At 48.3% G+C, this 20,748-nt stretch overlaps 1 protein-coding gene across 5 annotated transcripts in view; it reads right to left on the minus strand.

The window, feature by feature from the left end:
* The window catches only part of SZT2 (SZT2 subunit of KICSTOR complex), a 77,036-nt gene that overhangs the window by 34,411 nt on the left and 21,877 nt on the right, over positions 1-20,748 (minus strand). For all 5 annotated transcript variants that reach the window (XM_074221640.1, XM_074221639.1, XM_074221643.1 and 2 more), the window contains exons 12-30: positions 19,351-19,493; positions 18,590-18,742; positions 11,865-11,979; positions 11,246-11,454; positions 7,124-7,339; positions 6,942-7,020; positions 6,114-6,208; positions 5,788-5,956; positions 5,572-5,686; positions 5,371-5,484; positions 4,715-4,882; positions 4,552-4,616; positions 4,315-4,411; positions 3,656-3,820; positions 3,192-3,396; positions 2,486-2,601; positions 2,180-2,396; positions 295-430; positions 106-198 (exon numbers count right to left, since the gene is read on the minus strand). In XM_074221640.1, coding sequence (XP_074077741.1) covers positions 106-198; positions 295-430; positions 2,180-2,396; positions 2,486-2,601; positions 3,192-3,396; positions 3,656-3,820; positions 4,315-4,411; positions 4,552-4,616; positions 4,715-4,882; positions 5,371-5,484; positions 5,572-5,686; positions 5,788-5,956; positions 6,114-6,208; positions 6,942-7,020; positions 7,124-7,339; positions 11,246-11,454; positions 11,865-11,979; positions 18,590-18,742; positions 19,351-19,493 — 2,670 coding nt within the window. The remainder of the gene's footprint in view (positions 1-105; positions 199-294; positions 431-2,179; positions 2,397-2,485; positions 2,602-3,191; positions 3,397-3,655; positions 3,821-4,314; positions 4,412-4,551; positions 4,617-4,714; positions 4,883-5,370; positions 5,485-5,571; positions 5,687-5,787; positions 5,957-6,113; positions 6,209-6,941; positions 7,021-7,123; positions 7,340-11,245; positions 11,455-11,864; positions 11,980-18,589; positions 18,743-19,350; positions 19,494-20,748) is intronic.

The following is a 20,748-nucleotide window of genomic DNA, read 5'->3' on the forward strand; positions in this document are numbered from 1 at the left end:
AGAAGGCACAGAAGAGGACTGTGGGCAAGGCATGTGGAGGACAGTGAGGGTGCTGGAGGGTAGGCAGATGTGGGGGTAGGACAGACAGCAGGGGCCAGGCCTCACCTCACGTTTGCTGGAGGGTGGGCAATAGAAAAAATAGTGGGGGTTGGAGGGAACCGCTCGGAAGTGCAGGCGACTGATCTCCAAGAACTTCTCCTGTTGGGGAGGGGAGAGGAGCACAAAGGGATGAGGGCTCCGGGCTGGGCCTCGGTGGCTCCCTTTGTGCCCACTGCTACCAGCCCCAGGACCCACCTGAATGATACTGTGCAGCCGGTCATGGGCCCCACCTGAGAGCTGGCAGACCTCTGACAGCAGGAGCTCTGGCCCAGCAGCTCCAGGGCCTTGGACACGCTGGGCTTCAGATTCACTGTGATCCTCTGCCTCTGCACTGCAGTCAAGGAGGAGAGGGTGGACCGGGCAGCTCCTGGAGACCTCAGCTGAACCCTGGGGTCTGGGTGCTGACCATGCTGAGCTCACCCTGTCCCAAGCCTCAGCCTCTGCCCTGCCTCTAGCACCCTCCTCTCCCGCTCTGGGTGGTTGGGATATCTCTATCTCCTAGTTCTCTAATCCCTCTGCCCTGTCCTCTGCATCATGACCTTGAACCTCTCTTCTGCTCCCTCCATACAAGCTCCCAGTTTTGATAATCATCTCCAAGTAGATGATTCCCAGATCTAATCATCCAGTCTCAAGCCCCCAACTGCTTCTTAGACATCTAGACTTCAATCACCCACAAATATCCCAACTCAACATGTCCCAAACAGAACTTCTCTCCCCCCCTCCCTAAACTCTGCATTGTTCCCTGGTCCCCCAAGCTTACAGCTCAAATATCATTCTTGTTTCCACAGCCTCTCACCCATTCAATCCAATCTGCCTCATTTCTACCACTATTAATATCCCCGGTACACACCCCTCCCCTCCTCTGTGGCAGGGCCCATTGCTACTCCCACCCCACAGGAACCTTGTTCTAGCTGTGCAGAGGGGGATGTGTGTGTGTGGGGTGTCTGCCTGCCCCGAGTCTCTCCCCACTCCAGACCATTCTCCTCTCAGCTTCCAAAGGGATTTTCCTCAAGTACAGGTCTTACCATGACCCTTCCATACACAATAAATTCTCATGGATCAAACAGAAAATGCTGTTTGCTGTTCCTGGCCCTTTCTGGTCCTCTGGTCCTCTACTCCTATCAGGGGCAGGCCTCCTACCTGGCATCTCCCAGTTGGGATGTGCCCCCTCCCTGACTCCTGACTTGCCCAGTTTCCTTCCCCATTTGTGCTGTATTGATACTGTCCACATTAGACTGCACTGCCTCCATTAGACTGTGAGCTCTAGGGGGCACAGGACAGGTTCTTTGCCTTTCTATCACGAGATCTGGCACTGAGCATGACCCTCTAAGACGTCACCTCCCCAGGCCTGGATATATTCCCTACATCCCCCCAACAACCTCTCAAACACAGGTCCTGGAGTGGGTCTGATAAGAACAAGTTGGAGCCACATTTCTCCAGCACTCACCAGACATGTGCGGCCTTATTTCATTCTCATAGCCATCCTGGGAAACTATTATCACCCCCATTTTATAGAGGAGGAAATGGAGGCCTAGGGTCCCACAGTTAGTTTCTGAGGCTGAATTTAAACCCAAGTCTTCCTGACCACAGCTCTGTCCCACACTGTGCACTGCACCCTCTGGAGGACCAAGACCTGCCCATCCAACTGGAACTGCCCAGGCCAGCTTTACTCCTATTGACTCATGCTCTACACATGCCAGGAACTTCTCCTCCCAAAGGCCCAAAGTGGCCCCCCAGGCCTCACTGGCCACAGTGGTCAGCACATCCCCTGCACATGCTGACCAATGATGCTGGCTTGTATTGATGCTTAGCCTAACCCTGGCCCTGGCTCAGCCTTATCTTGGTGCTGAGCCATCTCAGGTCCTTCCCCACCCCCACCCCCACCCCCAATTCCCAAAACCCTGAATGCAGAGCAGAGGCTCCTGGTTCATGAGGTCATCACACTTAAGGCTAGAAGGGATGGAAAGTCCTTCTTAGTATAAAAGGAGGGAGCAGCTAGGCTGGGAATCCCCCTGGGGTCTTTGCAAGACAAGATATGATCACAGAAATCCCCTGAGCTGGGGCTGGGGTCTGGTCTCACCTCAACTCTGGGGTCAGGCCTGCCCTGTCCCGAGGCTCAGAACCTTCCTCAAGGCTGCAGCATCCCGGTCCCTGGGGTAGTCCATGAGTATGACCACAAAGTGCCAGCAGGAATGGTGTGATGTCAACCTCCTGGAGCAGCTCCTCACAGGCATCCACAGCTACCAGGAGGTCCTGGGAGCTCACGGCCTGGGCCTGTTGGAGGCTGCGAAACAGACCTGGGAGGGGCAAATGAGACATTTAGGTGGGCCTAGTCCCTATCCCAGGGGCCAGAGTTCAGGCTGCCCACCCTATCCCAGTGGCTCACCTCGGACATAGCAACGTTGGGCATGCTCCTGAAGCAGAGCACAGTGATCAGCCACTTCCTTAAACTTGGGGTCCAGCCAGGCAGATGTAGAGGAGGGGTGCTCAAGCAAATGAGACCTGGAGGGGAGGAGAGCCTCAAGAGAGCCATGAAACATATCAGTTCCCCCCAATCCCTACCCCCAGACTCCCATCTGCAAACACTTCCAGACCATTAGTCCATTCATCCAACTACCCATTCATACATCCTTCCATTCATCCCATCTGTTCATCTGTCTGTCCATTCATGCATTCATCCACCTTATCTCTTCATCCATCCATCCATCCACCCTATCTGTTCACCCATCCAACTATCCATCTATCCATTCATCCCACCTGTCTGTCTGTCCATCCATCCATTTATCAATCCTATTCATTTGTCATTCATCCCATCTGTCCATCCAAGCATCCATCCATCCATCAATCACACCCATCCAACCATTTATCCCATCCATCTATCCATCTCTCCATTCAACCATCCATTCATCCATCCATCCATCCATCCATCCATCCATCCATCCATCCATTCATCAATCTCATCCATCTGTCCATCTATCCACCCATCCACCCTCACTCCTCTATCACTTGTCCCTATGACAGCATGCATTCCCTTCTCTACACCCTGCTCAAACATCATGGAAGAAAAGAGGGGAAGGCTAGGAACCACTCACGTGAGGGCGAGATCTTGGGGAGCCCTGGAGGGCTGAGTGCTAACCACCTGCTCTCTCAATGCATCCAGCGAGCAGCTGTAGACAAAGACTGGGCAGCGGGAACGTGGCCCCTCCCCACCCTCAGTTTGAGAAACCTGCCGTCCAGGCCAAGGCTGGGGTTCTTTTCCAGGAGGCAGAGAGGACTCCTCATGGTCCTGGGCTTTGTCTATAGGGAACAGAAGAAGAGGCATTATCATTAAGGTCCACCCTTACCATCTGCCACCCCCAAGCCCCCAATTCCTTTAGCTCATTTCTGTGCCAGTTAGACTTTAAAATTTCCTTCAGTCTTTGGAAAATTGTCCCCAAGCCTGGGTCACAGCAAGGGCCTAATGAATGATAACTGTCTCCAAGTTTAAACAATCCATGGCCTGGGCCATGCTGGGCCTTGCACTACCCTCTCCCCTGCTCCACAGGGGAGGCTTTACCACTGGCAGGGGTCACGCTGAGGGCAGGGATCAGGGCCTTGGTATCCTTCTGACCCACTCCTCCTAACTCCTCAGGGCTAGAGATAGCATTCCACTCTCCCAACGCAGACTTGGTCTCTTCCTGAAGGGGCCGGCCAAGACCACAAGCAACCAATCGTTGGATATCTGAGAGAGTGTAGAGAGAAATGGTAAAGAGTCCAGGAGAACAGGGACTGACCAAGGTTCCCCTGAGGGATGTTGAGGGGAATATGAGTCTACAACAAGAGACACAGCCAGCCTGGGATTTGGCAAAAATAGACATCAAAGGGGGATGGAGAGACTTCAAGAGTTCATGGCAGTGGCCAAAAGGAGGGCACACTCTCCAGATGGAATTAAATTCTGATCCCTCAAATACAAAGGATTTTCTTTGGGAAGAAACCCTGGGGACTCTGCCTTGAGGTGGAGCAGGAAAGGGTCCAGGGGCTTCGAGTCTGCCCTAGAGTGAACAAGAGCCCCATCTTGATCTGCTTCCACTCCATGCCCTCCAGTATGGGGAGCACATCACCTCTTGAGGCAGCCCAGGGAATACATGGATTTCAGAACTAGTTCACCAAGCAGGGAGCAGCCAGAGGGCAGGAGCCCCCGTTAATGGACAGAAGGGACAACAAGGTCCTCCCTACCTGTGAGGGTGCTTGGGAGGAAGGTGAGCAGCACATGCTGTGGTGTCACAAGCCGGCCATAGCAGCGCCACTGAGGGGGTGAGGTCTCTGTAGAAGGCTGGTTAGAGACCAAAAGGAGCAGGCCCTTAAAAGAAGCCAGATGTCAACCTGCCCCCTTGGAAATGTTACCCCTCCCACCTCAGCCAATCCCAAAAGGAGGCCCAGACTAGTCAGAGGTGTGCCCACCAAGTTATTCACCTCCTGAGTGCTGCCTGGATGGCTGTGGGGATCAAAGGTTCCAGAACCTCCTGAGGGACGCACCTCTGGAAGTAGGACAATGACTGTGTCATTGGCTGGGAGGCCAGACCAGGACTTTAGGCAGAGAGTAGGGGAGGATACCTGGGGGTCAAGATGCCCTCACCTGGGCCTGGGGCTCCCCACTGTAGCACCTGGCTCAGAAAAGTCTTCTGCTCAGGAGTAGAAAGGGGGAGCTCACGGTCACTCAGTTCCTGCCCCAAGCAGCGGTGCAACAGGCCTAGCAGCGTCTCATTGGCAGGACAGTAGGGCTCAGGACTGGGGCCCTCAGAGTCTGCCCAGTACAGAGTCTGCTCAAAACCCAGTCTCCGCACCACCATCCCCAGCCCCTGCCTTCCCTCCATAGGACCCCCTAAGGCCTTGTCCTCCCTCCCATAGGACCCCAAGGTCCTGCCTTCCCTCCATAGGACCCCTTAAGGCCTTGTCCTCCCTTCATAGGACCCCAAGGTCCTGCCTTCCCTCCATAGGACCCCCTAAGGCCTTGTCCTCCCTCCCACAGGACCCCAAGGTCCTGCCTTCCCTCCAAAGGACCCTGAGGCCCTGTCCCCCCTCCCATAGGATCCCCAAGCCCCTGCCTTCCCTCCATAGGACCCTGAGGCCCTGCCTTGCCTCCACAGACCCCCTGAGGCCTTGCTTTCCCTCCCATAGTACTCTCGAGGCCTTGCCCTCCCCAATAGGAGCCCCAAGGCCCTGCCCTCTCCCCAGAGGACCCCTAAGGCCTTGCCCTCCCTTTGCCAGCCTGGAGGGTCCCAGTTGAGCCACCTCTGGTGAGCAGCACAAAGGACGTCTGTATCCGCTGGCACCGCTGCAGCAGCTGCATCAGGTCAAAACGAAATGGGATCTCATGGACACAGGGGCCCCCCACCATGTCACGTCCTATGATGGACATAGGAGAGGGTTTTTGAGCCTGGTCCCTGTGCAGGCCCTAGGAAGTTCCCTCCCAACTTACTGGCCAGCACTGACCATCAGGAGCCCTGGGCTCAGGAGGTGGGGGGCTCCACTCCTTGCTCTGGCAGAGATGGCTCAGGTACTCGAAGCTGAGCATGGAACCCACGCAGGCGGCATCCCTGGGGAAGAGCTGTGAGAGGGGAACAGCAAGGCGGGAGTGAGGGCCAGTCCCTACACCACTAGTGGCCAGCTCAAAGGTCATGGGACTGGGAAGAGGGGACTCAGACTCACCGCACGGGGGATCTCGGGGTAGGTCAGGCCACGCAGATGCCGGCAGCCCTCAGGGCCGAAGCCCACGCGCCCACACTGGGGCTCCACCCAGACCTCAGTGACCAGGTTCAACTCAGAATCCCCCTCCAGGGCCTCCACTTCTGCATCATTGTCATCATCTGTAGAAAAACTACCCAGGGAAGACCCTCAGCCTCAGTAGGTGTCATGGAAGAAGGCAGCCTGCCTGGCACCTGAACCTCTGCTAGGAGTGTCTACTCGGGCATTTTGGGCACCCTGTGGGTTTAGGAAGGTGCCAAACTCGGGGCAGCCCTGGGTTCCAGGCTCACCTGTCTTTGGTGGAGGTGGAATGAGGAGGGAAGAGGAGATACTGGACAATGCATGTGGGGGTCTCGTTTCCTCCTGCCACTCCAGGAGACTCACTCTGTCAGCAGGGATAGGGATATGAGAAACACAAACAAAGACCCCTCTCTCCCCTCCCCAATTCCTGGTGGGTTCAGCTTAGGGCTGAACTACTGGGAAGTATGAGATGGAATGTCCTGCCAAGTCAGACATGCTGCAGGTACAATTCTGTGCCTGAGAACCAGAGAGGTTTATGGTCAAGACCTGCAAGGGTTGATCTAACAAGGGTTAAAGGGGGCACACCCTAGGGCAGGCCTTGAGGACAAGGGACAAGTGAGGAAGAGTTGTGACTGGTCCACAGAGAAAGGGGTGGGGGTCTTGGCAGGGCCTGAGCCCAAGACTTAACAGCAAAGGAGTTGGGAGCTAGCCTGTAGACCCAAACAGCCTTCTTATGGGGAAGGACTCTAGGGACAGGAGTCAGGCTGGCCATCCTAGAAACTGTACGAGACCATTGGCAGATTGAGGAGAGATGGCAAGGTTCAGGCACTGTCATTTGTTAATGCTCCTCTAAGGAACCTACCCAATATTAAGTTTAGCAGATCTAGGAAGGTAAAGCTCCCAGGGCAGGCCATGGAGTGGGGGTAGTGGGAGAGGGGAATGGGGGTGGCAGGGGCTTGGAGACACTTCCCTGAATAATGGGGGATGAAAGAACTATCTGAGGTTGGAAGGGGCATCACTCAGGAGCTATGAGGGGGAAGGAGGTATAGGAGGAGGGGTGTGAAGGGAATGGGGGCTCCTCGGGGATGAGAAGAGACCTGGATTGGAAGCTCCAGGACCATTGTGATGATCCCTTCTCCGCTGGAGGCAAAATGGAAACCTTCAGCCAAACGGACTCTAGAGCAAAAAAAAAGAATCAGTCTTAAATGGAAAATTGTAAATATTGAGGAAACTGCCTGCAGGAGCCACAGCCATCATGTGGCTGGGTTACACCACTTACTCGGTAAGTGTAGAGAGCAGCTGAGCGACAGCGCTAAGAGGAAGCACGGGGGCCAAGGCAGGCTGGACGGTCCAGACCCATCTCTGGTGATAGAGGTAACGTGACAGAGAGGCCAGGCTGGAGGAGGCGGAGCGGCCAGATAGCAAGGGCAATGGTCCTGGAGGCTCCAGGGTCAACATGAAGGGTGCGCGATAGTCCAGGGGCAATTTCTCATATCTGTGCATCAAAGGATCTAAGAAATCACTCCCAATCCCCCCCAGAGCTGTACCCCCTGATGTTTGAGGGCAGTTTTTCTTTAGGGCCCCTCCCAGGCAATGCTTCTGGTCTCCTACCAAGCTATTTCCCTCCTTTAAGGCTGCCATCTCTCCATGTCAGCCTCTGGCCCCAATTTAGGCCTCTGGGACACCTTGTTGCCTCCTTCAGACCCTCAATCTTCCCCTCAAGTCCAATTCAAAATCATTACGTGCTTCCTAAGTCTGAAAGGAGATTTAAAAGGAATAAAGAAAATACCCAGAACCCAAGAGGGTGCCCATCAACTAGGGAACAGTTGAACAAATTATGATATATGAATGCTCCAGCATGTTACTGTGCTGGAAGATGATGAAAACGATTTAAGAGAATCCTGGCTAGTTTGAATTGCTTCAGAGTAAAGGAAGCTGACACAAGGAAAGCATAAGAAAGATGAATATTTTGGAAAGACTTGAGAATTTTGATGGTAAAGCACATTCCGCATCTGCTGACAGAGAGGCCATGGGCACAAGGGACAGCAAAGGACATGACCACTGAGAGGATTCCTCCTGCTTGATGAGCCTTGTTAGAATAATGGGTTTTTCCCTCCTTTGTTTTTCAATAGGGGAGGAAAGCAGTAGCAATACTGAATAAAGCAGGCCACTGAATGATTTTAAATATTTTTCTAATAATGCATTGTTCTCCTTTCTTCAAGGGTTCCACTGCCTGAATCACTGGCTCTTGCTCCCCACCCCAACCCCTGTTTAATCAGAGAGTAATTCAACATCCAACCTGCTGCTCCTTCCAAAACCCTGACCTGCTGGTGCCTCAATTCCTGTGACCTTCATTCCACCTCAGCCACAAATGGGGACAACCAACTTCTGATCCACCCTCACTAAGAACTCTTCTCCTTCCAAGATAAAAAGCTCTGTGGTTCTTCTCTCTGGCATCTCTGGGTCTTGCTTGCTGTGCCCTCTTTCCCCCAATCTCTGTAAAGGTGGCCCTTCTGGCCCCCTCAGCCCTGCCAGTCCCATATCTGTAAGAGCTCTTCGTCCCATTCCCTTCCTCACCATCATTGCCTCTCCCTCTCTGGATCCTGTCCCTGCTGCCTATATCCTCCCTGCCCTTAAAAACCTCTTCCTTGACCTCCCCACCCATTCAGGCTATTGTTCTGCACCTGCTCTTCCCTTTCTCCTAAAAAATTTACCCTGGCTGCCTTCCTATTATGTCCTCTGGCTCATTTCTCAATTCTCTGCAATCCACTCCCCACCTTATTCAACAATACACTTCTCTCCAAGCTCACAGTGACTGTAGATTGCATAATCTAATGGCCTTTTCTCAATTCTTATTCATTTCCATGGGTTTAATTATCATCTCCGGCTATAGATAAGGAAATCTGCTCTCTCCAGCCTACTGGACATTTCATTCTAGCCATCCCACAACTTCCTCTTGCTATCTGTTATGCCATCCTCCTAATCACTCATATTTCCTATGACTCCTCACTTCCATTCATTCCCCATATTTAATTTATGAGAAAATATTATTTATTTTACCTTCCCAACACCTCCCACTTATGTTCCTTCTCTACCTGGCTGCCATCTTGACCATTCCTTCTCCACCTCAGCACCTTTCACCTAGATGGTGCAATGGTCTTCTAACTGCTCCCTCTACCTCTAATCTCTCCCCACTCTGAGCATCCTCCCCACAACTTCCAAAATGATTTACTCAATTCTAGGTCTAACCAGGCTTACTTTACCAGAGCTCAGAAAGCTCCAGCAACTTCCTAATCCTGCTAAAATAAAATTAAAACCCCTGTTGAGCACTTTAAGCCCTTTACAACCTATTCCCTATCTATCTTCCTCAACTGATTACCCCATATTCTACAGGACAGTCATCTGGCCTGGCTATTTCTACTCTATGGCTTTCCTGGTCCCATCTCTGGGTCTTTGCCTAGACTGTCCCCAATACCTGGAATGCCTTCCCTCCTCACTCTAATGTCTTGAAGACTAATTCTGCAGACTAATTCAGATCAAATGCCAGTGTGAAGGGCTATGTGAAGGGGCTAAAGAGCACCATGCCTTTTGACTTTGTATTTCCCTTGGATCTGCTTGGCTTCTATTTGTAGATCCTTGGGAAGCCCCTAAAGGACAAAGACTGTCTCTTTTATGTGTTTGTATTCTGCCCCCCCCCAACTTGGCCCAGGACAGAGCCTGGCAGGTAGATGTTCAATAAATGCTTGTCATATGATTGAACCAGGCCATGGGAAGTGATGAGATCACCTGGGGGGTAAACACAGAGAAGGGGGGTGGAATCCTGGACAGAGCCCTGGAGACCCGCTGGCTCAGTGGGCAGATGAATGATGGTCACAAGGAGAAAGCAAAGATTCAAGGAGAGAATGAATGGAAGGGAGGAGTGAGTGCTTGACCACAGCTGAGGCTGCCCCTTGGCCCTGCCTGGGCTACCTGCCTCTCCATCCCCAAGAAGCTTCCCTCTCCTGACTGTCTCCAACCTCTCCTTTCTTTAGTTTGCCTGTGTCTGTGTCCTTTATTCAGGTTGTCCCACCTAGGCCACAAAGCTCTTTGAGAGAAGGGACTGGCTTTGACCTTTCTTCCAAGCCCACCTGGTGCCCAGGACAGAGTAGATACTTAATTAATGTAGACTGATTGACCAATCCACAACCTGGGAACTCTGAAGAGAAGCAGCTGCTTAGTGAGGAGGGAGAAGTAAGCCTGAAGGGAGCAGAAAAAATGAAGAGGCAAGCAAGCCGATTTTGTTCCCCTCAGAAAGTTGCCCAAGAAGGGGAAGAGAGATGTGAGATGATGACCTGAGAAACTGGCAGGGACAAAAGAAGGATCCTGGAGGCCAGATGAATCAGTGAGGGGGATCCTGTGTAGGGAGGGCCCTTATGTGGAGGGGGGGGGGGTCCTGGCCCAGGCTGGTGCTTAGGAGGAGGATCTGGGGGGGCTCAGAGAGTCACAGATGCCCCATTCATCAGCATATACTGAGCAAGTCCCTACCTATCATATGCCAAGATCACTGCCTGGCCTCAAGAAGCTTAGAATCGATCAATGCACAATGGAGTGGAGAGACCAGAGCACTGCTGAGGCCTAGAAGGCCAGAGAGCATTCCCACTAGGAGCTCCTGAAGCCTTTGGCATGCTCAGGAAGGAGCCTGTCCAGACTGTGGTATGGTGAGACAACAAAAGCAACTGGACAAGCGTCAGGGTTAAGTGGGGAAGTGACCAGGGTGTGGGTCCAAGCAAGGGCAGGGGGCTGGAGAAAAGAGAGAAATGGCTGGAAATCTCCATGAGGACAAATGACTCAAGACAGTCAACCCGGAGGCTGGAGACAGCCAGCATTTGGACAGGGTGACAGAACCATGAAGGGCAGCCTAGGAATGGCAGCAGCAGGAAGAGAAGGTGGGGAGCAAAGGCCCAGTTCCTACAGCAACAGGAGGCCAGAGTCCTCAAGGGCTACCAGGAGAGAGGTAGGAGAAGCTTCAATGTGAAAGGAGCTTTGGTTCAGGACAAAGTGGGAGGGCATCCTGGAAAGGAATGGGGTAGAAGGAAAGGGTCAGGGGAGTTTGGAGGAGAGGGGGCTTTTGCCTGTCATGAAGTAGGGAAGCATACCATCAGACTACATTCTCTCTACGAAGATCCTGAGAGACTGGAGGCTGGCATCAGTATAGTCGCTCTCTCAGACCCTCAGTTCCCAAGTCCCATCAGTCTCCCCAAAACCTTCCTTCCCATTTCTAAGTCCTAACTTAAACTCCTGTTTCCTCCATCCCCCTCAGTTTCTACTTCTGATGCCTGTACCATCCTCCAGACCTTAGCATCATCTCCTCTAGACCCTGCAGAGTCCTACCCATTAGATGCCTCCCTCAAATCAGACTGACCTGATCAACAGCTTGTCCAGGGGCTTCTGCAGGACTATCAGGCAGGGCCGATCAGACAGGGTGGGCTGAGGCACAAGGAGTGGGGGAGACTTGGAGGGGGAGCTGCCTGCCCCCAGCCCTTTCCGCTTCACCTTGGGGGTGGCCTCCTTGCTCTGTACCCGGTGGGGGAAGCGCAGCTTCAAGATCTCCTCCCGTAGCTCATCCACGATCTGGGGTCCCAAACCCAGGAACAAAGAGTCATACCTTTTCCCTCACTAAGGATCGTGAAATTCCATTTCTAGTCTGAAAATGATTGAGTCCAAACCCTTCCTTTTACAAATAAACTGAGGCTCAGAGAGAAGGACAATGAGTCACAATCCTGAATTCTGCTACCTCCAAATCCTGAGGGCAGGTCTCACTATCCCTGGACACATGAAGTTGAAAGAGAGGGCTCAGATTCACCCAGACCTTCGTGGGGGGTGTGGGGGGGTGTGGAGAGGAGAGAAAAAGCAAGAGTTCTAGGTCCTATACCTCCCTTCCTGGGCCCTGCCACCCTTTGGGAAGGGGAGAAACCCAGAGGAAGTGTGAAAATTAGCTGGATTCCAATCCAATCTACCCCACCCTGGATTTAGGACCTCACCTTGTTGCGTAACTGGGCTGGTGTGCCAATGGGGAAACCAAGTCTGAGCACCATGCATGGAGCCTTGGAGATGATTCGGACCATGTAGAAGGAGGAAGGGGGTAGATCTGGGGCACTAAGAAGATACAGAGATTGGCAAGGGTGGAGTAAATGGGGGTCAGGTTGAAGAAATCCAAAAGCTACATGAGAAACAAAGTTTAGGAATTAAGGGAAATGGGAGACTCTGAAGTCCCCCACAGCCAGAGTGCAGGATCAGTGGGCAGGGTCGGTGGCAACACATAGATACCCAGCAACAAGGAACCACAGAATAACACCTGAGGACAACTGAAGGATGTGTCTTAACCCAGTCACCACCCACTCACGTACGAGCACTCTTTTTCTCCAGAAGACTGTCCTCCCCCTCTTCACCCTAGTCCCTCCCCTCCCCATCTAAGTGTACAATGTTTATTCACTCAGCCACCTACATCACATTAGAAAAATCTAAAGGTTTTGTCTTTGCTAGCTTCCCCTCCTTCAGATACCCCACACATTACACTCTAGCTAGCCTCACAGTTAGACTCACTGCTAGGCCAGAGGTTTCCTCTCTATATACTTTTGGATCAATCTGGCTGCTTTTCCTGTCTTTTCTTCTTCACTGCTGAGTTGATCTCCCCCCAAGGATGTAGAGTCCTCCATGGAGAAGAGACTGGTTAAAATGACTTTTGCAGATCTTTTCAATTTTTCTTCTCTTCATAGCCTCTTTTCATTTTTATTTTTGAATATCCTTGCAATGACTTTGCTTAGTTAGCAAACCTTTCAGGCTTTCTTTAGACAGATTTCCCCCTCCATTGCTTCTCTATGCTTTATAAGATGATATCACTCATAATCATCTGTCACTTTCTGGTAAAGTTTCAGAAATTACATCTGAATACAGGGCTGCATTTGACAACTAACTTTTCTTTTTGGCAATTAAGTTAGATATTTGCAGGGTAATGTATTTTAGGGGCCTTTTGGACCTCCCTGTTGTGGTGATTTAAGAGTTTACTTTCATGAAGAAAGTATTGTAGCTGGTGCCATTTCTCAGTTTTGATATTCAATTAATTATTTAAATGACTTCATTGCTTCAACTACATACAATAGCTTGTTCTTGTTATTATTCTCTTTTTTACATTTTCCTAATTATGATGGTCTCTTGGGTGACTAAGGGTAACTCCCACATCAATAAAAAAGTCTTTTATTCTTATCATATCATCTATTTCATTTGTTATAATGTACACAGTTCATTCTAAACAATAAAGAAATTGCCCTTCAGCTTGTTTGTGAAGAATCTTAGGAAAGGAAGTCCAATCCCTCTCTGGAGTCAACTCAGTACCCAATACAGTGGTCATTATCAGGAAGTCTGTCCAGTCATGGAGTCTCAATCTGCCGCCTCGCAACTTTTTCCCAATCCTCCTGTTCTATGCAAGGGGTCAAAGAAAACAAGTCTAAACTCCCCTCCCATGACAGCCCTTCAAATAATTGGGCACACCTATTTTAACTCCCCCAGATCTCTTCTCCTCTCAGTTAAACATGCCCAGAGGTTCATTAGCTGATCCTCACTTATCAATTGTGACCCACTGCCATCAAGGTTACTCATCTCTAGACATTTTCTAACTTCTCACATTCTTAAACTATGGTCCCCAGTCCTGAACACAGTATTTCTGATGAAACCTGACAGGGGAAAACAGTGGGGAACCAACCCATTGCCTTTCCCAGAAGCACTATCTCTCCTGGTTGAGCACAGGATCTTTTATGGCTACTGGATCACACTTCTCACTCTCAAGGGTGCAGTTCACTCAGACCCCCAGATTTAGTCCTGACTGTTCTCTGCCTTCCCTATCCTAACCGTATGAAGCTGATTTTCCCTTGTATCTGGGTGTGAGACTTAAGATTTATCCATGCTGAAATTCATCTTATTAGATTCAGACCACTGCTCTACTCTCAATCTTCTGACTCTTGTCTTATAGGAGGTTAACCATTTCTCCAAGCTTTGTGTCATCTACACATCTGATAAGCATGCCATCCAAGCTTGTGCCCATGTCATTGATAACAATGAGCCAACATGGGATACTCCACTGCAGGTCTTCTGCCATGTTGACAATGAACCATGAAAAGTATTCTTTAAGTCTGGCCATCCAAACAATTCTGAAACCATAGATTATATCATCATCTTCTCCATAAGAAAGCAGGAGATACTTCCCATCAAAACCTCTCCTAAAATTCAGGTACTATAGCAGCTTCTTCAGCTATTACTTTATTATTTTGGTTAAAAAAAGAAATTAGATTAGTCTGGCATGATCTGTTTTTGATGATAACATGCTGGTCCTTTGTAATCATAGCCTTCCTTTCTAGATCCACACCAATTACCTCTTTAATGATCCGTTCTAAAAATCTTCCCAGGAACCAAATTCTGTCCTTTAGTTTATAGATTCATTTTCTTCCCTTCAATAAAAATTGGGACATTTGCTTATCACCAGTCTTGGGAAGGTCTCTCCCAGATTCAACTATCTTTTAAATATTACTGACACTGAACTAAGCAATAACATCTTCTAGCAGTACTTTTACGATCATAGATATAGTTCATTTGGGCCACAAGATGTGAATTTGCCTGTGACAGCAGGGGACCTCTTAACATCCTCTTACTTGTCTTGGGATTCAACTCCATTAGTCATCTTTGTTTTGCATTTCCAGTGTAAAGATCTTTCTTTACAGGAAAAAAAAAGTAAGAAATGAGTGCTCATTTTTTCCCCTCTGTGCTGTCAGCTAACTTGTCCTGTTCACCTCAAGAAACAGTCTTTTCTCTTCTTTCATCTTCTTTCCCTCAAATTAACTTAACCTTTCTTCTTGTCCTTAGCACCACTTTTACAGGACTAAGTCATGTTCTTAGATTCATTTCAGTTACTTGGTTTAACTTCCATCTTCGGTACATTTCTTTTAAAAATTGAAATTGAAGGGCAGCTAGGTGGCACAGTGGATAGAGCAACAGCCTTGGAGTCAGGAGTACCTGGGTTCAAGTCCGACCTCAGAAACTTAATAATTACCTAGCTGTGTGGCCTTGGGTAAGCCACTTAACCCCATTGCCTTGAAAAATCTAAAAAAAAAAAAAATTTGAAATTGAGTTGGTGAGTCCTGATGCATCCCTAACAAGTCTCTGCAGGCAAATCTCATTTTTCTTCCTCTTTGGAAATATTTCCCTTTGAATCTTTTGCTTTCCTTCTTGAATATTTCCCATCCTTCCTGAGTTGAAGCATAATAACTCATTAGACTCTACTATCTTTTTTTAGGACTCTTGAAATTTGCTTTTTCCTCAATATAAGGTGATTGGGTTAAGAAGAAGCCCCACTTTTTTCCCCTTCTCTATCACAAATACTATGAAAGTGTCAGTTCCCAGATTTTCATCGCTTCCACCCCCACAGTCAGTTACTCCTTCTTAGTGAGACTCAGATCCAAAATTCACTTTCTGCATTTTTGTTTCACCATCTTTGGAAAGTCAAGAGGGAAGAGAGCTCTAGAAGCTGTCTGGGTGACTAACATCTCCCATCTCTACTCAATCATATCCCTATGTCAGGAGCTTCCAAAATGCCCATTTTCTTTCTGCCAGGCATTCTGTAATTTCTTCTAGTGACAAAGTCACTTCTATTTCTTCCTCCTTTGATCTTTACACAAAGTCTTCTCCATCATGTTTTCCTTCTCTAGTTCTAGAATTTCTCACAATACACTATCTTAACATACAATCCTCTTCCATTGCTCTTCCCAATCCAGATCTGAATAAGGTATAGCCTATCTAGAAAAACAATCTAGGGGACGGCCAGGTGGCACAGTGGATAAAGCACCGGCCCTGGAGTCAGGAGTACCTGGGTTCAAATTCAGCCTCAGACACTTAATAATGACCTAGCTGTGTGGCCTTGGGCAAGCCACTTAACCCCATTTGCCTTGCAAAAAAAAAAACTTAAAAAAAAAAAAGAAAAACAATCTAGGCCTGGGTTCCAATGAGGTCTCTTCTCTTTCCTTTTGTTAGAGTTTCTAAGTCTTCTTTGCTTCTTTGCTCTCTAGGGTATCTAACTTGAGGGGTGGGGTGGATGGTTATACATAGGCAATCTTCTCCCTCTCCATCCTTTTAGTTTAAAGACTTTTTGATTAGCCAGATCCCAGGCAAATGCCTTCCAACCAGTCTTGGTTAAACACACTCCATTTCTGACTAAGAGTCTGTCAGTGCCATATTTTAAACTAAACAAATCTCACTGGTGAGGAGCATTTTCTTATCCAGCTAAATTGCTAAATTACTTCTAAATTACATTTTTCCTTTTTCATCCCATGCCTTTAGTGTGTTGGAGTGATGGAATCCAACCTGTGCCCCAGGTTTCAGTTTCTTGCCTAAGACTCTGTAATCAATGGCTGTAGCTTGCAAGTTTCTACTGGGATTGTCACCCGTATTCAAATGAACTACGTGGTTTGGATAAGTTTTGGAGGGTCTCAGTCCTGAACCAAGGGAAATAATAGGTGGCCCAGGAAAACAAGAGACTACTCTAATTTCTATGATGGGGTCAGCAAATAGTTATCTCTTTGTGTCCCTGGGAAGAGAGTCATTAACTACCACTGCTTGTCTCTTCTGTCTCTACCTCCTCCTTGATGGTGGATCTCTCACCTGGAAACCTCAGGGGATAGGCCCCATCCCTGTAAACCTGGGGAACCAGTAGCTGTTTCCTCCTCTTTCTTTCTCCTTTAGGAAGACTCCAATTGTCCAGCCATCTTCTGCCCCCTGTGGGTAATATTCCTCCACTCCCTAAAGTCCTGACTATAAGCATATATGCACTCCTCTGCTTCCCATCAAAGCTTCACTGAAGTTTTCTTTTTTTTTTAAGGTTTTTGCAAGGCAAATGGGGTTAAGTGGCTTGCCCAAGGCCACACAGCTAGGTAATTATTAAGTGTCTGAGACCAGATTTGAACCCAGGTACTCCTGACTCCAGGGCCGGTGCTTTATCCACTGTGCCACCTAGCCACCCCCACTTAGTTTTCTTTAGGAACACTGGAACATTCTCCTTACCAACCTGGAACATGGGGAAGCTCCTCTGAGACCCATGATCCCCTCCTCCAGGAGGAAGATCAGTCTACCTATAAAGCCCAAGTCTCTTAGTTTCTTGACTTAGAAATATGAATCCCATACACCTGATGCAAGTCAACTACGATGGCTGAAATTCTGCAGGTAGCTAGAAGACAAGTGGATAGAGTGGTGGATGGACTTGGTGTGTTCAAGACCTAAGGTCTAATTCAGATACTTCCAGCTATATGACCCTGGGCACCCTGACTGCCTCAGTTTCCTGCTCTTAAAGTGGGGATAAAAACAGCACCTACTTTCTAGAGTTACTGGGAGAATCAATGAGATAACATAGAGAAGCACTTTGCAAATCTTAATATACTCCATCAATGTTGACTATTATTGAACTACTTGTAGGTATTTGTTATTTGATCCTGGTTAAAACTTCAAGACTAGTTTTGCACCTAAATGATTTAACTTCCTCTCCCCAACTTCATGAAGACATTAGGTTTCCTCCAGGTCAGCTACACCCACCAAATCATTGTTAATGTGCCCAACTCTCTTTTGAACCTATTTAATTTTCCTTTCTTACCATATCTTGTGTTGCCAATTACCTTCTTCATTTCACTCTTTTTTTTAGAAAAGATGATGCTTATATTAAAAAAACAGAAAACCAGATCAAAAAAGGCAATTTACCAGCAATAGAACCAAACATAAGCTGTAAGCCTTTGCATTTGTTTTGAACTGTTAATATAACTATATCATGAGGGTTTTTTTCCAACTTTTAGTTTATGAAAAATAAACAATACATCTTGTAGGAACCATAGATGAAATTGTTCCTTGAAAGTTTTAATTACGCCATAGATCTCGTTCTCTTATAATTCTTTTTTTTTAAGTCTCTATCTGCTGACTCTCCTAGCAAAGGCATAACCCTCTCCTCACTTCCCTGCTAAAGAAGAACAGAATAAAAAAATCAGAAAATTAAGAGCAAATTATAAAGGAAATCCTGGAGAGTTAAGTCTTTTAGTTTTAGCTTGACAGAATCACAGAATGGTAGCCTAATTCTATTTTACAGAGAACTGGACCCAGAGTTCCATTTCACTCATGAGTCTTCTTCAGGATCTACATTCTAGGTCCTCCTTAGTTGTCCTTAATATTAGTCCCCTTTGAACAAAGTCAGTTCTGGAACTGGAGACATTTCCCCTTAAAATTGCATTCAATTGGGGCGGCTAGGTGGCATAGTAGATAAAGCACTGGCCCTGGCAAATCTAGTCTCAGACACTTAATAATTACCTAGCTGTGTGGCCTTGGGCAAGCCACTTAACCCCGTTTGCCTTACAAAAAAAAAAAAAAACCTAAAAAAAAATTGTATTCAATTTCTCCTCTCCATCTTCAAATACTATTCTACTTCATGATTCCAAAGTCCTCCAAGCATCTACAAGATGACCTCCTTTTGATCTATTTGGCTCTTTCTCCTATTCCTTTTTTGACAAAAGCCAGAATGTGAATTCAAGGAGATAAAAAATGTCTAATTTCCCTCCTTTCCCTTAATATACACCCAACCTTATGTCCTTGACCCCAGTCTCTATTGTCTTGGATTCATGCGTGCACACACACACACACACACACACACACACACACACACACCCCCTGTACATTGTTGTCCACATACCTGTGTAGCAGTTTGACATATGAATAACCCTCCACGAGCACGAAGCTACTCCAATCCCGAAGAAGAGAAGTCAGTGCTGAGTGTGAAATGCGGCACTGGATGGTGCTGTAGCGCCCATTACTTCCTGGTGTGTGCAGGTGTTTGGGGACCGGCCTAGGAAGAGACCAGGGCCTTGACACCATTGGGACAGACTTGGGAGAGAAGTCCCTGATTAGGGACCTGCCCCATCTCTCCCAAATTCTAGTCCTACATCTCTAAGAGCTTCTCAGACATTTCAAACTGGATGTCCTATACAGACATCTCAAACTCATCATGCCCAAAACAGAAGTCATCAACTGTCCTCCCCCTATACCTAGCCCATGTCCAAACTTCCCTCTTTTAGGCACTCAGGTTCACAAACAAGGTGCTACCCTTGATGCTCGTCCACTCCTCTCCATTCACACCACAGTGACACTGGGGTGGTCTCTCAGTCCTTCTAGCCTCCACCCTCTCCAATCTATTCTCCTCCCAGCTGCCAACAAAATTTCCTAAACTGCAGATCAAGACATGCTCTGTTCAAGAAACCCAGGGCTCCTTATGGTACTAGGATTAACATTTGTAGCCTTGCCCAAATTAGCTCTGGTCTATTTTTCTGGCCTGCTTACTGATTGTCTGGGTATGGGAGGAAATGGTCAGCATCTTACAAAAGTGCCCACTGTATCTCATACTGTACCACACCATGCCTCCCCACACTGAGATGCCTGTGGGCTCCATGTTCTCACGTGTCATGCTCTAGGATCAGCACTAGCCGGTGCATGTGCAACCAGCGCTGCCAGGAGTTGGCATCCATGGAGAGGACCGGCTTCCAGTAGGCAGCAAACTGTGAGTGGGAGGAGTCGGAGCCGCTATGCTGAAGGGAGAGCACCTGGCGGGAGGACAGGAATGAGCATAAACTGGACACTGGTCATCTTGGGGAAGACTGGGACAGACCTGAGAGCTGCCTGTAGGACAGAAGGGCAGCTGCACACAAAGGCAGAATAATCCTAAGCACTTCCATCTCACTAAATACTCACCACAACCCAGGTAGAGAGGTCATGATTTGCCCAGGAGGCAAATGAAGTTTAAAGTGGTTTGCCCTTTGTGCTGGGGCAGGAGTTAGTTGCAGCTCTTACTGCTTCTGGGCCCAGATCTCTCCCTACTGTACCCTCAATTGCCTCTATTTAGGCCTCAATTCTATTCTGATCCCCTGCCACACCCCCTTCCCTCTCTGCAGACCTTAAGTGCCCAGGCTGGCCAGTGGGCCCTTTCCCATAAGTGACAGGCTTTTTTCCTAATCTGGTTTAGATCCTTCTCCAAATTATTGGGAGAAACTAAAATCAAAACAATTCTAAAATTTCACCTCCCCCCCACTATGGGAATGACAAGATATTACCTATTTTGTAATTACTGATGAATAAATAGATTTTATATACAATAGACACTTACAGAGGAATCCTGTGGAAACTGCCTGGCCCCTAAAGTCCATAAACTGGGCACAGTCTTTGACTCAGGAATCCCATTCCCCAGTATATATGAAAAGCAACTCTTGGGTGTAGAGATACCCATCCATGGAGGAATGCTTAGAGAAAGTGCAGAATGAGAATATCATACAAATTATCTGGCTATAAAAAATGATCACTGTGAAGAATTCAATGACACATCCATCAGCAAGCACTGAGTCTCTAGTAAGCATTGTGCTAAGGGCCAAAGATGACCCCTGAGACCCTTTCTAAGTGGAGGCAGTCTCAGAGGAAAGGCCCTAGAGAGCCCCAGTGTCTCCTCTGAGCTTAAACCCTATAATCCCAGACTACATGAAATGGATGTCCTGGAGACATATCTGGGGCAGAACCAGCTATCTTTTCCCCAAAATCCTGTCTTCCTCCAAATGTTTCTACTTCTATTGAAAGTACTATCAGGGGGCGGCTAGGTGGCTCAGTGGATAAAGCACTGGCCCTGGAGTCAAAAGCACCTGGGTTCAAATCCAGTCTCAGACATTTAACAATTACCTAGCTGTGTGGCCTTGGGCAAGCCACTTAACCCCATTTACCCTTGCAAAAAACAAATACTATCAGAGAGGGACAGAGCCAAGATGGTGGAGAAAAGAGAAGGACTTGCCTGAGCACTCCCAAATTCTCTTCTAA

The sequence above is a fragment of the Macrotis lagotis genome, chromosome 2, assembly GCF_037893015.1.
Source record: "Macrotis lagotis isolate mMagLag1 chromosome 2, bilby.v1.9.chrom.fasta, whole genome shotgun sequence".
NCBI classification, from domain to species: Eukaryota; Metazoa; Chordata; class Mammalia; order Peramelemorphia; family Peramelidae; genus Macrotis; species Macrotis lagotis.